Source organism: Gobius niger (genome assembly GCF_951799975.1).
Source record: "Gobius niger genome assembly, chromosome: 20".
Taxonomy (NCBI): domain Eukaryota; kingdom Metazoa; phylum Chordata; class Actinopteri; order Gobiiformes; family Gobiidae; genus Gobius; species Gobius niger.
The window spans coordinates 22,325,805-22,343,366 of record NC_136871.1 but is presented as its reverse complement, the minus strand read 5'-3'; the positions used below and the strand labels follow the sequence as shown (position 1 = coordinate 22,343,366).

The window sequence follows — 17,562 nt, the reverse complement described above, 5'->3', positions numbered from 1 at the left end:
TGTAGCTATTTGTGTGCATTAGGTACTTTTATAAAAAGTCAAATTTCAAATGTATTTTTCAAGGTCAAAATCATGTCCATTCTGGGGATTCATGCCAGAGAGATCTTCGATTCTCGAGGGAATCCCACCGTTGAGGTTGATCTCTACACTGAAAGAGGTAAGAGAAAGTAGAGTATGTGTGGGCTGTCTGTTGCACAGGCAGGTTTTTCCATTAATATAATCCTGTAATTAGTAGTTTTAAATGCTGTCTGTCTCCAGGTTTGTTCAGGGCTGCCGTACCTAGTGGTGCTTCCACAGGTATTTATGAAGCTTTGGAGCTCAGGGATAATGACAAGTCTCAATATCTTGGAAAGGGTTTGTGTAACTTTTTTAATAACATAATAAACAGTCTGTAAATTTTACAGACTGTTCTCTTTTTATCAGTGTTTTTTTGTGTCATGTTCTCAGTCACATGAAACATTATGTAACAACGTTACAATTGCTATGCCCCAGAAAATATTCAAGGCAATCAACCAGAATTAACCTGTCAAGTAATGCATGACTTTTTCTCATGTTGAATGTACGTAAACTGCAAAGTGACTAGTTTACCTGTAGCATTGATCCAGCGGGGCTAATGCAGTTTGTACTCATTTTCATGCTTCATAATTACGAGAATAGTTCTGAGTAATAATGCTTTGCATAGATTTTTATCAATATTTATTTTTCAACACAGGAGTGTCACAAGCTGTACATAACATCAACTCAATAATTGCACCTCTTCTGGTGGGCCAAGTAAGGAGCAGTTCTGATATTTTATTTATCAGCATTTATAATTATCTGATGTTTCCTTCTTAATATTGTTTAATCTTTGTATCTAGAATGTATCTGTGGTGGATCAAGAGACCATTGACCACATGATGATTGCCTTGGATGGCACTGAGAACAAAGGTAACTTGACTCATCTTCATTCCAATTATTACTATCACAAATAATATTTCAACTGTTGTGCTACTGCTACTATACTCCACAACTACAACAACAACAACTACTACTACTACTCTTACTACAACTACTACGACTACTACTACTACTACTGAACCAACCATTTAAATTTTTATCGTAAATCAGCCAAGCTGGGAGCCAATGCAATTCTCGGTGTGTCGTTGGCTGTGTGCAAGGCTGGTGCTGCAGAGAAAGGTGTCCCTCTCTATCGCCATATCGCTGACCTGGCAGGGAACCCAGAAGTTATTTTGCCAGTGCCTGTAAGACTCTATAGTTGCTGTGTAACTATATGGTATTAAATACATTAGAACCTTAAGTTTACCACTTTAATGTCTTTTATTCTCCAGGCTTTCAATGTCATCAATGGTGGATCGCATGCTGGCAACAAATTAGCCATGCAGGAATTCATGATTCTGCCCGATGGTGCTACAACTTTCAAAGAGGCCATGCGTATTGGAGCAGAGGTGTACCACAATCTGAAAAATGTGATTAAGAAGAAGTATGGTCAAGATGCAACCAATGTTGGTGATGAAGGTGGCTTTGCTCCGAATATTCTGGAGAACAAAGAAGGCAATAAAGCTTTTTTGTTTTTCATTTGTTCTATTTTTAGATTTTCTCATTCTAAAGTGCTCGAGATTTATTATTATTGTTAATTATCATTATTATTTTTATTATTATTATTATTATTTAAATTATCCTTATTCTTGTAATTATAAGATAAGATAGGACTTTATTGGTCTCAAGATGGAGAAATCCGGGTATCAAGAACACTTTCCAATAAAAAAAGAAGCTGTATCTAATGTACAATTAATAAGAAATAACTTTAAACTATGGCAGTTATGAAATTACATGGTTCAGGAGCTACAACTGCTGCTAAAATCCTGCACTGCCACTCAAAAAGTTTGGGAATTACCATCTATCTCCACCGTTTTGCATGAGCTTAAGGACTGCAGTTACACAAGACCTGAGGTAGCAGTAGCGAGTAAAAAAAATGACCACTTCCATCTGGTCCCTTTAAAAAGATTAGATCACTGATTTCTATCTTCACTATTTCAAAGCTGTCTTTATTCTTCTGTGTTTTTGATCCTTAGCTCTGGAGTTGATAAAGGAGGCCATAGCCAAAGCGGGGTACACAGACAAGGTGGTGATCGGCATGGATGTGGCAGCGTCTGAGTTTTTCAGGAATGGAAAGTACGACTTGGACTTCAAATCTCCGGACGATCCAAGTCGCCACATCACTCCCAATGAGCTTGGTGATCTATACAAGAGCTTTGTGAAAGATTATCCAGGTATATTCATATGTTTATTACTAATTAGTTAACATAACAGAGAATATACATTCAGTGCTTGTGAAAAATAAGCGACGGGAATACATGCTACAAATAGTGTTTTTACAGAACAATTTCTGGGATGATTCAAAGCTTGGCTGTAGTGTTGTGTTTCTTATTATTCTTGATAGGAAAAAAATAAAAAGCATGCAGCAATTGGCCTTTCATAAAACCCCACCCCAAAATGGTCATTGTCTAATCATACCTCTGAGCATCATTGCTAACAGACAGTCCCTTGATATTCCCCAATGAAAGCAATGTCGCGGGACCCGTCTCTCAAAGTTCAAAGCCGATAAACACGCTTAAAAAACACCCCCAGCAAACCACCGATCCATCATGTTGTTTGCCAAGAGTTTCATGGTCTGCCATTGCTTTTGTTACAAAAAAGCTGTTTCTGCCACTGGAAAATCTGGCATGTTTACTTTTTAAGTGCTACGGGATGCATTTAGTTACTCTTAGCAGAGCCTTGATATTTCAGGTTTTAAGTAATTTTATGTCTAAGCTTGAGAATAAGAACTTTTACTTCGCTGAGCCACACCCGCACGGGGGAGACAAAGCCATTGCAGCCTCTCTCTCCTCCACAGCCAGCAGCTCATCCGTACTGGACTACCACAAGAAGAGAATTTAACAGTGTAATTCCCCTTTTGAAAGAAAATGGATAGTAACTTCTTGTGTCAGGTTGTTGGCGCATTTTTAAGCATTTTTGTTGTGTTTTCATCCCACTTTTCAGGCACACTTTTGCCACGCTTTTGTTGCTTTGTTGTTGTTTTCTTTCTTTTCTGGTGTTTTCGTCATGTTTTCATCACTTTTTTGCCACTTTTTCATTTTGTTCCGTCATGTAATTTGATGCTCTTTTGTCACATTTTTGTTGTGTTTTCATCCTTGTTTTCATTGCTATTTTGACGTTTTTTTCAAGAAGCTTTTAGATTTGGGTAAAGCCAACTCCAGGGATATTATTTTCACATTTCCTCAAGTGCTTTAGAACCAAAAGTCTGTAGTGTCCCCTTCGAGGAATATATTTGAAATATATTCATCCACTGCACATTGCCACTCATTTTGCCTCAATCTGGATAACATGGCGCTGGTATTGCACTAAAAAAGAGTCACTTATGTGCACTTGGCTAAGGGGACGAGGCTCTTGCAAAAGGTCAATTATGTTAGGTGGGTTAGGTATGTACTATGTAGGTTAGCCTACAATAGCAACAAATAGCAGTAATAGTGAACAGATGTGTATTTTGTACAATATATAAAACTTTTGCTTGTACACTGAACCTCTTTACCCATCTGTTTTGGCTGGTGACAGTGGTGTCCATTGAGGATCCTTTTGATCAGGATGACTGGGCAGCCTGGACTAACTTCACAGGCAGCACTGACATTCAGGTGGTAGGAGATGACCTCACAGTCACCAACCCCTCTCGCATTTGTAAAGCTGTGGAGGAGACGGCCTGCAACTGCCTTCTGCTTAAAGTCAACCAGATTGGCACCGTCACTGAGTCCATGACGGCGTATGTTTTTAATATAATAATAGGAAAGACATACTTTTAGAGAAACAACATGCAATTCAGTGTCAATTTTAAAACTTTCATTACTGATGTTGCATCACACAATACTTCTTACTGTGCCATTGCCTTTGGTCCTTTGTAGATGCAGGATGGCCCAGGAGAGTGGATGGGGCGTGATGGTCAGCCATCGCTCTGGAGAAACTGAAGACACTTTCATTGCAGATTTAGTGGTTGGATTGTGCACTGGACAGGTAGGTCTTACAATATAACGATTACATTTGACCTTTTGAGTAGTAGGCATATTGCAGACTGTTGATTAATCATTTCAGATCAAGACTGGTGCCCCTTGTCGCTCTGAGCGATTGGCAAAGTATAACCAGATTCTTCGGTAAGTGTTAATGAATTACATATATCAGATTACTATAACGTAGCTATACTGCAGAGCAGTGGTTCTCAAGTGATATGGTTTCGGGACCCAATATTACCCTAGCAGCCGTGACCAAATAAAACTGTACTTTGTCATTTATTGTATAAAATATTGTATTCTTGAAGAAGCATTAGATATGAATTTAAGACTGAAATAATGATCAAAACAACCCAATAACATTCATCTCAACAGATCCCGGTAGTGTTGTCATGCTGTTTCAGATGGACAATATTGGAAACATTATTTCTCTGGAATAGGCTCGTGACCCACTGAAAATGGTTCATAAACCCACTTTTGGGTTCCAATCCAGCAGTTGAGAATCATTGCTGTCGAGTGCATACCAAGTAACTAGGGCTACATCAGTAATGTAGGCCTACATGTAGGCCTAGTGAGTGGTCTTGTTTTTAAAAAATATATAATTTATTCTAAATTGATGTTTACAGGATTGAAGAAGAGTTGGGAGACAAAGCCCGTTTTGCTGGAAAGAACTTTAGAAGACCATTAATGTAAAGATTGAAGAATCTTATATGAGTAGGGTATTATTTAAATAGGTCTAACAATACTGTACTATTACTCTGTAATAACGTTGAATAAGCTTCACAATCAAACCATTTGACTTGATGTGTAAGAATAAATTATAAAGTTGGATGGGTCAATAATAATAAAAAAGAAATAAAAGAAAGCAGTCTGTTGTGTGATTGTCTGAAATAACTCTATTTAGGCCTTTTTCTTTTTTTCCCTTGAGACCATGTTTTTTGTTTTGTTTTTCTTCTCGGATATCCTCCACGTATAATTGCGCCAATACAAACGCTTAACTCTTCCCCCACAGCAGCTTACATAATTGTGGTTAATCGTGTCCGTGGTGCTCCATAATGCATCCATGGGCGCTCTCTTCGGGGTGTTTGATTCATGAATGCCTGTGCAGCAGCTGATGAGTGGAGCCAGTGGCTGCTTATCCTCGGCACATGCTCAGTAATGTACACCAGGCAACTTTGAAGGCTGGCTGTGGCTGCCGCTGAGGTCACTGCGCTGAGAAAATAGACTGACTGCCTGCTCTACACCGCCTCCATTTTGAATAGCCATGTAATAGGGGATTCGCATAGTTTGTGTGCGTATCGCCCACTGCGCCGCGTAGTGTCAACAAGCCACATCCAAACATCCCTCGACATGGACGACCTGTTCAGTCCACGGAGGTAACTTAATCCACTTAATACCCGCCGTTTTCGCTGGACGATGTGCGTTGTGTATGTTTTGTGGTTTGTCACGGCACTTTGGAGAGCGTTAATGTCAAATAATCAGCGTGTCAGTGGTCACGAAGTTGGTGTCTGGCTAACAAGCTAACCAAATCAAATCGCTACGGTATGTTACTGTCTGGTTAGCAGCTAGCCGAGGTTTGTTGGTTGGATTCTGTGGTAATTTGTTTGCTGTTTCTTCATAAATAATGTGAAGTGAAGCCGTCTGTGTAGTAAACTGTGCGTCACTGGGTTAATCCAAACGCGCTGGGGAATACTGAGTGCTGGATCGCCTTTGGGTTTGACCTGTATATTTACATGGTCGCCTGTAAGCAGCTAGCAAGGTTAGGTCAGCGACATGTTGTGAAAGATAACACCGATGGGTTTAAGGCCATGAAATTGCATATTATGATTCAGAGAAACGTGCGTAGGAGCGACTGGCAACCTGTTAATATACGGGGCGGCACACGCTGTTCTTGAAATGGTGACCGTAGAAATGAGCGGCTCAAGTGTGATTGATTGACAGTCATTTGCGGTAGCCAGCGTCCGGTTTCATTCATGTAATATAAGGAAACGTCGTAGGTCACCGCTGAGATTGGCTCCCGGTGGTTGTGGAGGCGGGATGTTCTCGCTGAAACTACTGTTTACAGGAGGAACGCTGGATGCACCGCGGTCATATACTCATTTAAACGCCTGGACACCGCACAAATAGTAACAGAGTGACAGCGTTATCCAGTGAAGAGCGACACTCCCACACACAAACACTGTTCAATTACATGTTAACATTCCTATTGCAGGAGCCTGAACAGCACACAGGGAGAGATAAGAGTGGGACCTAGTCATCAGGTGAATAAACAAGCAATCACTTTAAAAAATACAAACATTCAGTCTGTTATAAATAACTGCATGGGCCATTGCAGTTTTTTTTTTTTTTTAATTGTGCAAACATATATTCATTTGCAGGCCAAACTGCCAGAGTTGCAACCACGACCACAGTCTGGTTTACAGATTCATACGGAGAATGAGGAGCTCATGTGGACACCGGGGGTCAATGACTGTGACCTGCTCATGTATCTGCGAGCGGCCAGGTGAGACAGTACTTACTGAGTGTAAGGTGCACCGAGGGGTAGCTTGCAAGTGCTCACCCAGGGCCAGCCCTAGAGGCGCCTCAGGCAAGATTGAACTTTTGCGAATCCTTTTAGACACACTTTGGATATGAAAAAGGCTAGTTGTGTTTTATTTTATTATGATTATGATTATCATTGTCATATTATATTATGATTATATATTCATAAAAAAAATCATAACATGCGCTTCATGAAACGTACACACAACAGTTATATTGGTTTGAATTCTCCGCGTGATGTTACGCGGCTCCCGGAGACGTAGAAGGACCAGGGAGTTTGAAAGCTTGAAATTTCTAGTTTCCAACACAAAAGAACGCAAGTCTCAATGACTTAAATCGGTTCCATGTCAGAAAGTTGTCGATGTTGTAGATGGCTGGAGCATGGGGTTCAAAAATTAAAGCGCATTTTCGCACCCTCTCCACGGATGACGCCCTAGTACAGGGCCGGCCCTGTACTTCACTGTGTGTATTACTTTATACTGTAAAACCCTTTTCACGTATTTAATTGGTCATGTCCTTGTCTAAATTCTTTTTTCCACACATACATCAGGAGCATGGCAGCATTTGCAGGAATGTGTGATGGTGGATCCACTGAGGATGGGTGTTTAGCAGCCTCTCGTGACGATACCACTCTTAATGCATTGAACATGGTAAGGCATGTAAAATATCTTCTTAATATTATTTATTTGTTACAAAACAAATGCTGCAATAGTATAATAAGTACTGCAAATAGTATAATAATAATATCTCTTATAGCTTCATGCAAGCCATTATGATGCTGCAAAAGCCCTACAACGTCTTGTGAAAAAGCCTCTACCAAAACTCATAGAAAAATGCTGGTCAGAGGATGATGTGGTAGGTTTCTTATTATGTAGTAAATGCATCAATAAAACTCCTGAAAAAAGATGATTTTTCATTATTCTTCCTTTCTTTTCAGAAACGTTTTATTAAAGGCCTCAGACAATATGGAAAAAATTTCTTCCGCATTCGGAAAGACTTTCTGCCCAGCAAGAAAACAGTAATTATCTACAGTTTTATATGCAGAAATGTTTTGGAAAACGAATAATACTATATTATGTTGTTTCCTTAAACTCCAATATAAAGTATAATGTTGTTATAACCAGGGTGAGCTGATCACTTTTTACTATCACTGGAAAAAGACTCCGGAGGCTGCTGGAACGAGAGCCTATCGACAGCAGCGTCGCCAGCCATCCACACGAAAAGCCAAAACACGCTCTGCTGCAGCTTCTTCGAATGCGCCTTCACAGAATTATTCAAGTTAGTCATAAATCATTTTGCATAGTTGTTTGACATTTGATTTAAACAAATACATTTATTTGTAGATGATGCGAGTTCAGCCAGTGAGGATGACCTTGATAGTGAAGACAGCGAGCAAGATGTGAAGAGCTGCAGTCACTGTGGAACAACAAGTATGTTTTCTTGTTCACTCAAGATAGAACTGCCTTCAGTTAATGTCCCATTACACAAAGTTGTATTATTAACTTTTTTCCTACTAATTCTTCCATCAGACTCTAAGGATTGGCACCAAGGGGGCAAGAACAACCCTGTGTTGTGCACACGCTGTCGCACATATGAAAACAAACATGGCTGCCTTCCACCATCTCAAAAATCAGGCGGCTCCCTGTACATGTTCAAACCTGTTAAGGAGGAAGAAGAGGTGAACAGCAAGCATGGCATGAGGACACGGCGAAGCAGAGCACCTGTAAGCCTGAGGCCTCTGCCTGTACTAAACATGTATAAGGATGTATCAGACACTAGCCTAAACATGAATTTTAATGCTGTTGATTGCTTAGCTATACTCAAGTATTTTATTCTTCAAGTATTTTTAGTTGTTGATTGTAGTTTCATTTTCATTTTTCAGCAATTGTCATCTTTACGAAGTGGCCACAGGAGAATCACTGGTTCCCCCACTAATGAGGATCGTAACAGTCATTCTGGGTGTGCTACAAGAGCATCTGCTGCAGACAATAAAACCGATTCCACAAAGAGGGCAAACAAGGTAAAAAAGATTACATACTTCCCCGTGCAAGCTTCATTTTCTTTTAACTCTAGCGTGCAAAAGATTGACTAGGTTGTTCAAATGATTAAGTATGTGGTAAGTAAGTATGTGGATGTGTTTTATATTAGTTAGGCCCGAGTCAGACGTAGTAGTTTATTATTACTTTATCTCCGTCAACGATCGCATTTTTGACCCACCAAACATCGGTGAAAAATCATTAGGTTTGGCCATTCGGGTGCCCAAGAATTTATGAAAATTGACCAAATGGCTCGACAGCGTCCCCTCAAAGTGGATTCAGGACAAGCAGCTAAACATATTACATCTAAAATGCAACAGAATGCTGAAAGTGGCATGTGATTTGTTTCCTATGGACCCCCAAATAGGTATTACATAAAAAACCAACCATAATTTTATTTTAATAAATATGGTGAATTTGTCTGTATTTTCCTAAATAGATTTGTTCAGTCGTTTGAACAAAAAAACTATTGCGGTTCTTTGAGAGTTTCATTTGGTGGTGAAATTGTCCTAAATGGCTCTTTGGATGTTTAAGGTAGCAGACCCCTGATCGAGACATATTGAAATTCAATATTCAATCTTGATTTATGTAAATTTTCAACGGTCTCCTCATAGCTCGGCGAAGAACGCGTAGATTTCTTGTATTTTTGAGGACAGCTCACACCCACCGGTAACAGCTGACAGAGCACAAATTTAAGTCACTATGCAGTATCTTAAATGGAACAGAACAGAATAGATAGCCACATCTCAGGATAGCACCTATATCTTGAAAACTGTAGTTTAGATAATTTTTATTCAACTTTGCCAGTTATTTCTTAACACTTTATCAAACAAAAAAGTATACTACAGTCATATATTTTTATAAGATGTGGGCGTGGCCAAGGTAAATTCCTCAGACCTGGCACATTATCATTTATAATTCAAACAAGCATTGAAATGTTGAGCTCACACTCATTAAAGGAATAGCCCACCGTTTTTACATACTGAGATATGTTCTTACCTTAGCTTTTTCTTTAGGACCTGTCTGGTCTTCCCCTGTGCCTTTAATCACGTAAACACAGCGCAGACGGCGTTAGCATTTAGCCTCTCCCCCTCTCCACTATAGCTCCAAAACAGGTCAAGATAGAAGCTACCAAGCTCTTCCACGTTTTCCCTATTTAAATATGGTTACGTGAAGTGTTACACTACAAAGTATAATTACGCAAAATTAAACAATGAGGATTTTCTAAGCGGATAAAAGGGGGAACTATATTGTAAGGCGTAATAATACCAGGAGTAGTTCGAAATCCGCGCAGTAATCTTCACTTTACTGTGCGGATGCCAACACTTCACGTAACCATATTTAAATAGGGAAAACGTGGAAGAGCTTGGTAGCTTCTATCTTGACCTGTTTTGGAGCTTTAGAGGAGAGAGGGAGAGGCTAAATGCTAACGCCGTCTGCGCTGTGTTTACGTGATAGAAGGCACAGGGGAAGACCAGAGAGGTCCTAAAGAACTCGTCAAAGCTAAGGTAAGAACATATCTCAGTATGTAAAAACGGTGGCCTATTCCTTTAAAGGAATAGGCCACCGTTTTTACATGCTAAGATATGTTCTTAGCTCACTTTAGTCGAGTTAATATATCCCCGTCTGGTCTTTGTCCGCGCGCTCTGTCACGCAAACGGAGCACATACGCAGCCTCTCCCACATGTCACATAGCTCCGAAAAAGCTCACGATAGAAGCTACCAAGCTCTTCCACGTGTTCCCTATTTAAATAAAGTTACGTGAAGTGTTTTCATGCGAAGTATATTTACCCAGAAATGTAGCATGTCGATTTTATAAGCAAATAAAAAGGGGGACTATATTGTGAGGCGTAATGATACGAGGAGTAAAACGTCCGCGCAGTAACTCCTAAAGGTTATTGACGGAAGTGAGCGGGGGAAGTCTTTAGGAGTTACTACGCGGACGCTGTGCTCCTCGTATCATTACGCCTCACAATATAGTCCCCCTTTTTATTTGCTTATAAAATCGACATGCTACATTTCTGGGTAAATATACTTCGCATGAAAACACTTCACGTAACTTTATTTAAATAGGGAACACGTGGAAGAGCTTGGTAGCTTCTATCGTGAGCTTTTTCGGAGCTATGTGACATGTGGGAGAGGCTGCGTATGTGCTCCGTTTGCGTGACAGAGCGCGCGGACAAAGACCAGACGGGGATATATTAACTCGACTAAAGTGAGCTAAGAACATATCTTAGTATGTAAAAACGGTGGCCTATTCCTTTAACAGATCACCACAGTACAGCGCTACCTTTCTATGCTTTGAAAACTGCAGTTTGGACCATTTGCATGAAACGTTGCAGGTATATTTTAGACAATAAAACAAACCAAAAAATATGTTACAGCCAAATCATAAATTTATAAGATGTAGGCGTGGCCTACGCAAATGTCTCTCTAATGGTATATTTTCCTGTATAATTCGAACATGCATCTACATTACAAGCTCATATTTGAGTCACTAATGCACTACCCCAAATTGAACAGAACACACTCATTAGCAGGTCCACTTCCGCACAGTACAGCGCCACCTAGCTATATTTTGAAAATTGCAATTTGAGCGATTTATAAGAAACGTTGCAGGTATGTTGTACACAATGAAACAAGCAAATCTTTTTTTACAATCACATATTTGAAATAAGATGTGGGTGTCGCCAGTGTAAATGTCTCAATTGTATATTTTCCTTTATAATTTGCATGTGCCATGTCAGATTGAGTTGGAAATTTTATCACTGTTAAACTGGATGAGATTTAATCAGTTTCAGTTTGCGTTGCTGATCATAAAGGCCAATCAGACCTTTACTGTAGCATGTACAGGGTTGCGAGTCCAAGATCATAGTATATCCCATTATTTTCCAATGGAGTGACTGCACCTTTTTGATATTTCAGATATTTTTGACAAACTCATTTCATGATTTTAGATGGAATGAGCTCTAACTTGGTTATCATTTAGGAACATGGGGCTAAAACGATCATCCAATTTGATGTGTCCAGCGAGACTGTCTCGCTGAAGAGTCAGCAAGGCCGGAGGATACGAGTCTGGGCAGTCGCAATGCTGGGTGGCTGCGAGCTGTGGGCATGAGCGACACAGGGGCGGTCTTGTCGTAGGGAGTTGCCCAAAAGGGCGAGGGCCTCCATCACCGCTTGCGGCTTTAATTTGATAATTATGTTGTTATAGTGCATGTAGCTTGTGTAAAGATAAGGATATGATGTGTGAAGATAGTAAAAGATTATGTATATTTATTTAGAAAATAAAGGAGGAGGTTGTATCATCAAAGTCGACCAAAAGAGTTCGGGAGAGTCCTGCTATGGAACCTGACGAGTCTGAAAAAACAACAGCTAAAAGGCCAAAGACTCAGGTAGGATGATTTATGATTTATTTATATATATATAGAAACAATGATTATTGTAATAAAGAACACATGCTACAGTAATGAACATGTTTTTTTTCCTTCAGGATCCTCAGGGCTCCCGGTCAGAGGGAGAGGCTGAAGTTGAAGAGGAAAGTTCCTCAGAAAGCCGCAGTGCTCAAGATGATGGCAGCAGTGACACCAAAGATATTGATCAGGACAACCGCAGCTCATCTCCCAGCATTCCCAGCCCTCAACAGGGCAACGAGAGCGATTCCGACTCCTCTGCTCAGCCCAATGGCGCTCAGTCAGAGCCAGCAGCTGCCTCTTCTGCTGCTCCTTTGAGCGAGGCATCAGCTTCACAACCTGTCCCGTTTCAGGGTTCTGCCGTCATTCCTCCCCCTCCTCAAAGAAGCCCCTCCACTGACTCTCACACCCCTCCGTCTCCATCCCCAGAACCCACCCAGGCTAGCATAAGTCAAACTGCCACTGCCTCCAACAGTCATCCACAGCCTGCTCCACACCCAGTGTCGGCGACTGGTCCAGGGCCGGACACTCCCCTCTCTGCACCATTCCAGGTCCCATCTGTTGTTAACAGTGGGAGCACACAGCCCCAGCCGCCACCACAGCCATCCCAGAGAGCACCAATCTTCTACAGAGAACCACAGATGCCCCCGAGTCCTTTACAAGGACCACAGATCAAGCCCCCTCCCACCACACCCATCCCTCCTTCACATAAACAGGTGCCACATCCACCTGCTGCGTCATACCCACAGATGCCTGCCAACCTGCCTCCTCCTCCTGCCCTGAAGCCACTCAGCTCTCTGCCTAACCAGCACCCTCCAGGGGCAGCTCCTCCTCCACTGCAGATGATGCCACAGCCTGTGTCCACCCAGCTGCCAGTCATCTCTCAGGTGCAGAATCTCTCTGCCAAAAGCATGGGTGCTTCTCATCTACCCGCAGCTTCTAGCACTATCACATCTGTTTCTGCGTCTGCCATCGTCCCCATCCAGAGCCTTCAGTCCCCCCTCCCTCCACTGCGGCCCTCATGTCCCACAAACTCTCAAGTACAGGTGAAAGAGGAGCCAATGGATGAAATGGAGGAGCCAGAGAGCCCCCCTCCTCCCCCCAGAAGCCCCTCTCCAGAACCAACTGTGGTGAACATGGCCAGCCATGCCAGCCAGTCAGCCAGGTATGACTGTTTAGAGACTCTTAGCAGTATATGATATTTCACTGTAAAAACTGATAAACATGTTTATTTTTGACATGCAAATAGTAAATGGTCACATAGTGCCGCCAAATAAAATATTAGGCCTTCTAAGTCCCAACAGGCGTAGATCAAGATTGAGTTAGGTGTAAAGCAGTCTAAAAAGGATCTGAAAATGATAAAGACCCTAAAATGTACTAAATTATGTCCATTGGAAATAGCCATAGCTAACCCAGAACAACACCAAACTTAAGTTTCATTCATGCTTTAGTAATCCAATTATCTCTGATTAAAATGAATAAAGTCTAAAATTGCAGATGACCTAGAGTACCACCTAAAGAAGCCTAGGTACCACGAGTGGTGCACATACCACAGTTTGAGAACCTCTGATAAAATGCATTCATCAGTGCATGCAAACACTGGAGACAAGAAGTGAAGTGTCTGCCCAAGAACACATTAATGGTATGCATTGACGGAGCTGGGTTTGAACCACTGACGTTTGAATCAGTAGGAGAATATTTCACAAACCCAGGCTACCTACGCGGCATGAAACAAAAGAATACAGGCTCTACAGATGTTTCAGGACATCATTGTAAAAGAGATTTTCTTAATCTCAATGGATCTTTCCTGGACATTTAAAAGTAACCAGGGCAATAAAGTCATATTTTATAAGTATGTTCCCATTGTTTCTTTGTTTTTACAGATTCATTAAACACCTGGATCGTGGATATAATTCCTGTGCCAGGACAGACTTCTTCTTCACTCCACTGTCATCATCGAAGTTGGCCAAGAAGAGGGAGGAAGCTGTAGAGAGGTCAAGAAGAGAGGCAGAGCTCAACGCTCGACAAGAGCGCGAGCGAGAGAAGGAGAGAGAGAGGGAGAGAGAAAGAGATGCTGACAGGAGTGCTGTGAGTTGTAGAATATTTTAAATGTGTTCAAATACGACTAATAATGCATGTAACAGTGGTATACTTTCTGTTTGCATGCAGAAAGCCTCCAGTACATCTCATGACAGCCGGATGAGTGAAGCTCAGATCACTCCCCATGGACGGCCTTCCTTTGAGCAGCCTCCCACCACTGTAGCTGCAGTGCCTCCATACATTGGTCCTGACACTCCTGCTCTGCGCACACTCAGTGAATATGCTCGGCCACACGTGATGTCTCCCACAAACCGAAATCACCCTTTCTATGTATCGCTGAGCCCTGGAGACCCTCTGCTGGCCTACCACATGTCAGGCCTGTACAGTACTGATCCCAATCTAAGGGAGCGTGAGCTCCGAAATCTGAGAGAGAGAGAGCTGCGCGAGAGGATGAAGCCAGGATATGAAGTAAAAGCCCCAGAGCTGGAGACACTCCACCCCTCTGCTAATCCCATGGAGCATTTTGTCAGACATGGTGCACTGGCTCTCCCGCATATTCCAGGGCCTCCTCACCCCTTTGCACCCTTTCATCCTGGACTTTTGGAGCGAGAGCGGATGGCGCTGGCGGGACCACAGCTGCGGCCAGAGCTGAGCTACGCCGAGCGGCTAACTGCGGAGCGTCTACATGCTGAGAGAATGGCCTCAGTGGCCACTGACCCAGCGGCCAGGCTTCAGATGCTCAACGTGACGCCGCATCACCACCAGCACTCCCACATTCACTCTCACCTCCACCTGCACCAACAGGACCCCCTCGGCCAAGGTCTGCCTCCACTGACGGATAGTGTGTTGATAGTGTGTCCACAGTCAGCAGTCAAGCTGAATTGAGTGTTTTATCATTGTTTTTTAGGTTCCAGTCCCCATCCTCTTGTGGATCCTATGGCGACAGGACCACGTCTAGCTAGATTTCCTTTCCCAGGAGGACCAATCCCAAACCCTCTGCTCAGTGACCTGCCTCATGATCATGAGATGCTGAGGCACCCATTATTTGGTCAGTAGTTTTTCCAGCCCACTCTGCATTATGTTTTGCACTTGCCATTTTGTTTAGTAAATGTTATTTTTTTCAGGACCTGCATATCCAAGAGAGCTGCAGGGACCAATCCCTCAGATGTCTGCCGCCCACCAGCTCCAGGCCATGCATGCCCAGTCAGCAGAGCTGCAGCGGATGGCTATGGAGCAGCAATGGCTGCATGGGCACCACCTCCACGGTGGACCTATACCTAGTCAGGAAGATTATTACAGGTAACTTACTTGTATTGATAATGAATAAACTTTACAGTCAGTGTTTTAACTCGTAATAACGTATATTCTTTATTCATTTATGAAGCCGTCTGAAGAAAGAAGGTGACAAGCCATCATAACTGTTAGGTGGTGCATGCTCATGAACCTGAACCTATAAGCCCAAACAAATACTGTGTACCCAATAAGACTGTATAAGAATAATGGATGTTTGTTAATATCTGCTTTTAATATATTTTAGATGAAAAAATTTAGTGTATTGTTATGTGCATTCCTCGTTTAGCACTTAATGGGACTGTCAAAGTCTGTCAGAGATTTTCATATCAACTGTTTGTACTAGTTTTATCAAATCATTGAACATATTTAATTCTAAATCAAAAATTGACTAATTTCACAGTTTCCTACTTAGACAAGAATAATGATATTTAGTAAAGGATATGAAAACAGTCCGACTTTGGGGGTAACTTTAGATATCTATGGTTTAAATTTATTTCAATTGTGTTAATGGCATTTAAATCAGTGTTTGGATGATTGTAATGGACCTAGCATGATTCAGTCTGTTTCCACTAAATTAGATTAGCAAGTTGCATTGTTTAGAAAGCATAGTCTAAGTTGGTTTTACAAAATCTGCTAAATATTTGTCTCAATCCTGAAGTTTTATACATATATATTTATCTTTTCACACTATAACCGAGCTTTTATCCTTTGTTTCTGAGTGTAAATATTACATGTTCACATGGTTTAGATGAATGAGTACTATTGATATAGGAGACACTTGATCCCTTGAGTCAGCACGTTACAACTAAAGTATAAGCTATTTCACTTCAAAGTATTAATAAGCTGACGGAAGAACTAATTGATCACAGGAAAGTTATTTTGAAGCCAATACCAGAATTGACACACAAAAAAACGTTTTAATAGAAAAAAATAAATAACTTTTGGTGTTTTAATGAAAATTTTAAACAACTGCCAAGACAATATTTATGGGACATAATATAAATTGTATCCATTACATATTTATTTCAATAAATACCTCTACAATTACACTTCTGGCACTAAATCTTATTTCTAATGAAATGTTTTACTCTGTGTTATTATTCTTCATTATATGTTTACTATGAAATATTTTCTGAATAAATTGTGAATGGAAGTGTAATGGAATAAAATTCAGTTTTATTTATGGAAATAACTAAGATGCATTATGGAGCTTTTTTCTGAAAAAAAAAAAAAAAACGCCTTGTGCATAACTGACCTTTCTGTGACCCAGTGGCTGTATGGTGAGCGTGGCACTTTCGATCACGGTGGCCTCTTCAATGCTCCATGATCAATTGTTTTGTAGGTTTTCTGGTGAGAGAGTCCACCAGCTGTGAAAACCTACAAGAAACTCTTAAAACAATTGATCCTGGAGCTACCATGATGGAAAGTAAAGATGTCATGTCATGTCATGTCACTCATAGAGCCACTGGGTCACCAAAACGTCAAGTACAACATTTTTTTATTTTATTTTTCACATTAATGGTTCCATAATGCACCTTTAAACTCCTGTATGAAGTACATCATCTCATGTACCGGCACATCCAGTTTAACCTAATCTGAAACCCTCATAAATATGTTACGCACTTAACCTTGTCCTATATGAAAACTTAATGCAGCTGACTGCGTTTTCACTGTGCCCTCTGACTTCCTTTTCTAATTACTATAATTTTTAACGTACACACTGTTTTCCAAAAGAAAGTTGAAAGTATTCACAAAAAAAAGGTGACACAAAAAGTGCAAAGAGCAAAACAATTGCAGATAAAACCACAGATGAGACTTTAAGCCTAATTTACAGCTGGTCCTAATCTAATGTACAGTATTGGCTTAATTATTCTGTATATTAGAGCAGGAGTTCCCGAATATATATATATATATATATATATATATATATATATATATATATATATATATATATATATATATATATGTGGCATGGCGCCTGTTGCACCTCCTCCCGCCAGCTGGTGGCGCCGCGGGTATATAAGCGCAATGCACTCACAACTCCGTTCTCTGACGTCACTCACTTCCTGGTCCCGCCGGTGTCGGTGCGTTCCTCGCTCTTCCGAAGGACAGGTAGCGTTTGCTCTAGGTTTTCGAATTTAATGTAACTAATTACTGGCCCTAACTGGAGGTTTTGTGGTTTAG

At 41.1% G+C, this 17,562-nt stretch overlaps 2 protein-coding genes across 2 annotated transcripts; both read left to right on the top strand.

Annotated features, from left to right (window-relative positions):
* Window positions 1-63: 63 nt before the first annotated feature.
* eno1b (enolase 1b, (alpha)) lies at window positions 64-4,818 on the top strand. The gene is made up of 11 exons (XM_079578985.1): window positions 64-157; window positions 259-354; window positions 713-771; window positions 858-927; window positions 1,108-1,241; window positions 1,329-1,551; window positions 2,073-2,270; window positions 3,613-3,814; window positions 3,954-4,062; window positions 4,141-4,199; window positions 4,682-4,818. The coding sequence occupies exons 1-11, from the start codon at window positions 73-75 to the stop codon at window positions 4,746-4,748; spliced, it is 1,302 nt and encodes a 433-aa protein (XP_079435111.1). The 5' UTR covers window positions 64-72; the 3' UTR covers window positions 4,749-4,818.
* Window positions 4,819-5,133: 315 nt separating this feature from the next.
* On the top strand, window positions 5,134-16,418 carry rereb (arginine-glutamic acid dipeptide (RE) repeats b). The gene is made up of 17 exons (XM_079578165.1): window positions 5,134-5,431; window positions 6,268-6,316; window positions 6,434-6,558; window positions 7,147-7,246; window positions 7,353-7,451; window positions 7,534-7,614; window positions 7,721-7,874; window positions 7,940-8,026; window positions 8,126-8,319; window positions 8,479-8,616; window positions 11,917-12,027; window positions 12,126-13,210; window positions 13,929-14,133; window positions 14,215-14,905; window positions 14,993-15,133; window positions 15,210-15,384; window positions 15,470-16,418. Exons 1-17 carry the CDS (start codon window positions 5,406-5,408, stop codon window positions 15,501-15,503), a joined length of 3,495 nt encoding a protein of 1,164 aa, XP_079434291.1. The 5' UTR covers window positions 5,134-5,405; the 3' UTR covers window positions 15,504-16,418.
* Window positions 16,419-17,562: the final 1,144 nt, after the last annotated feature.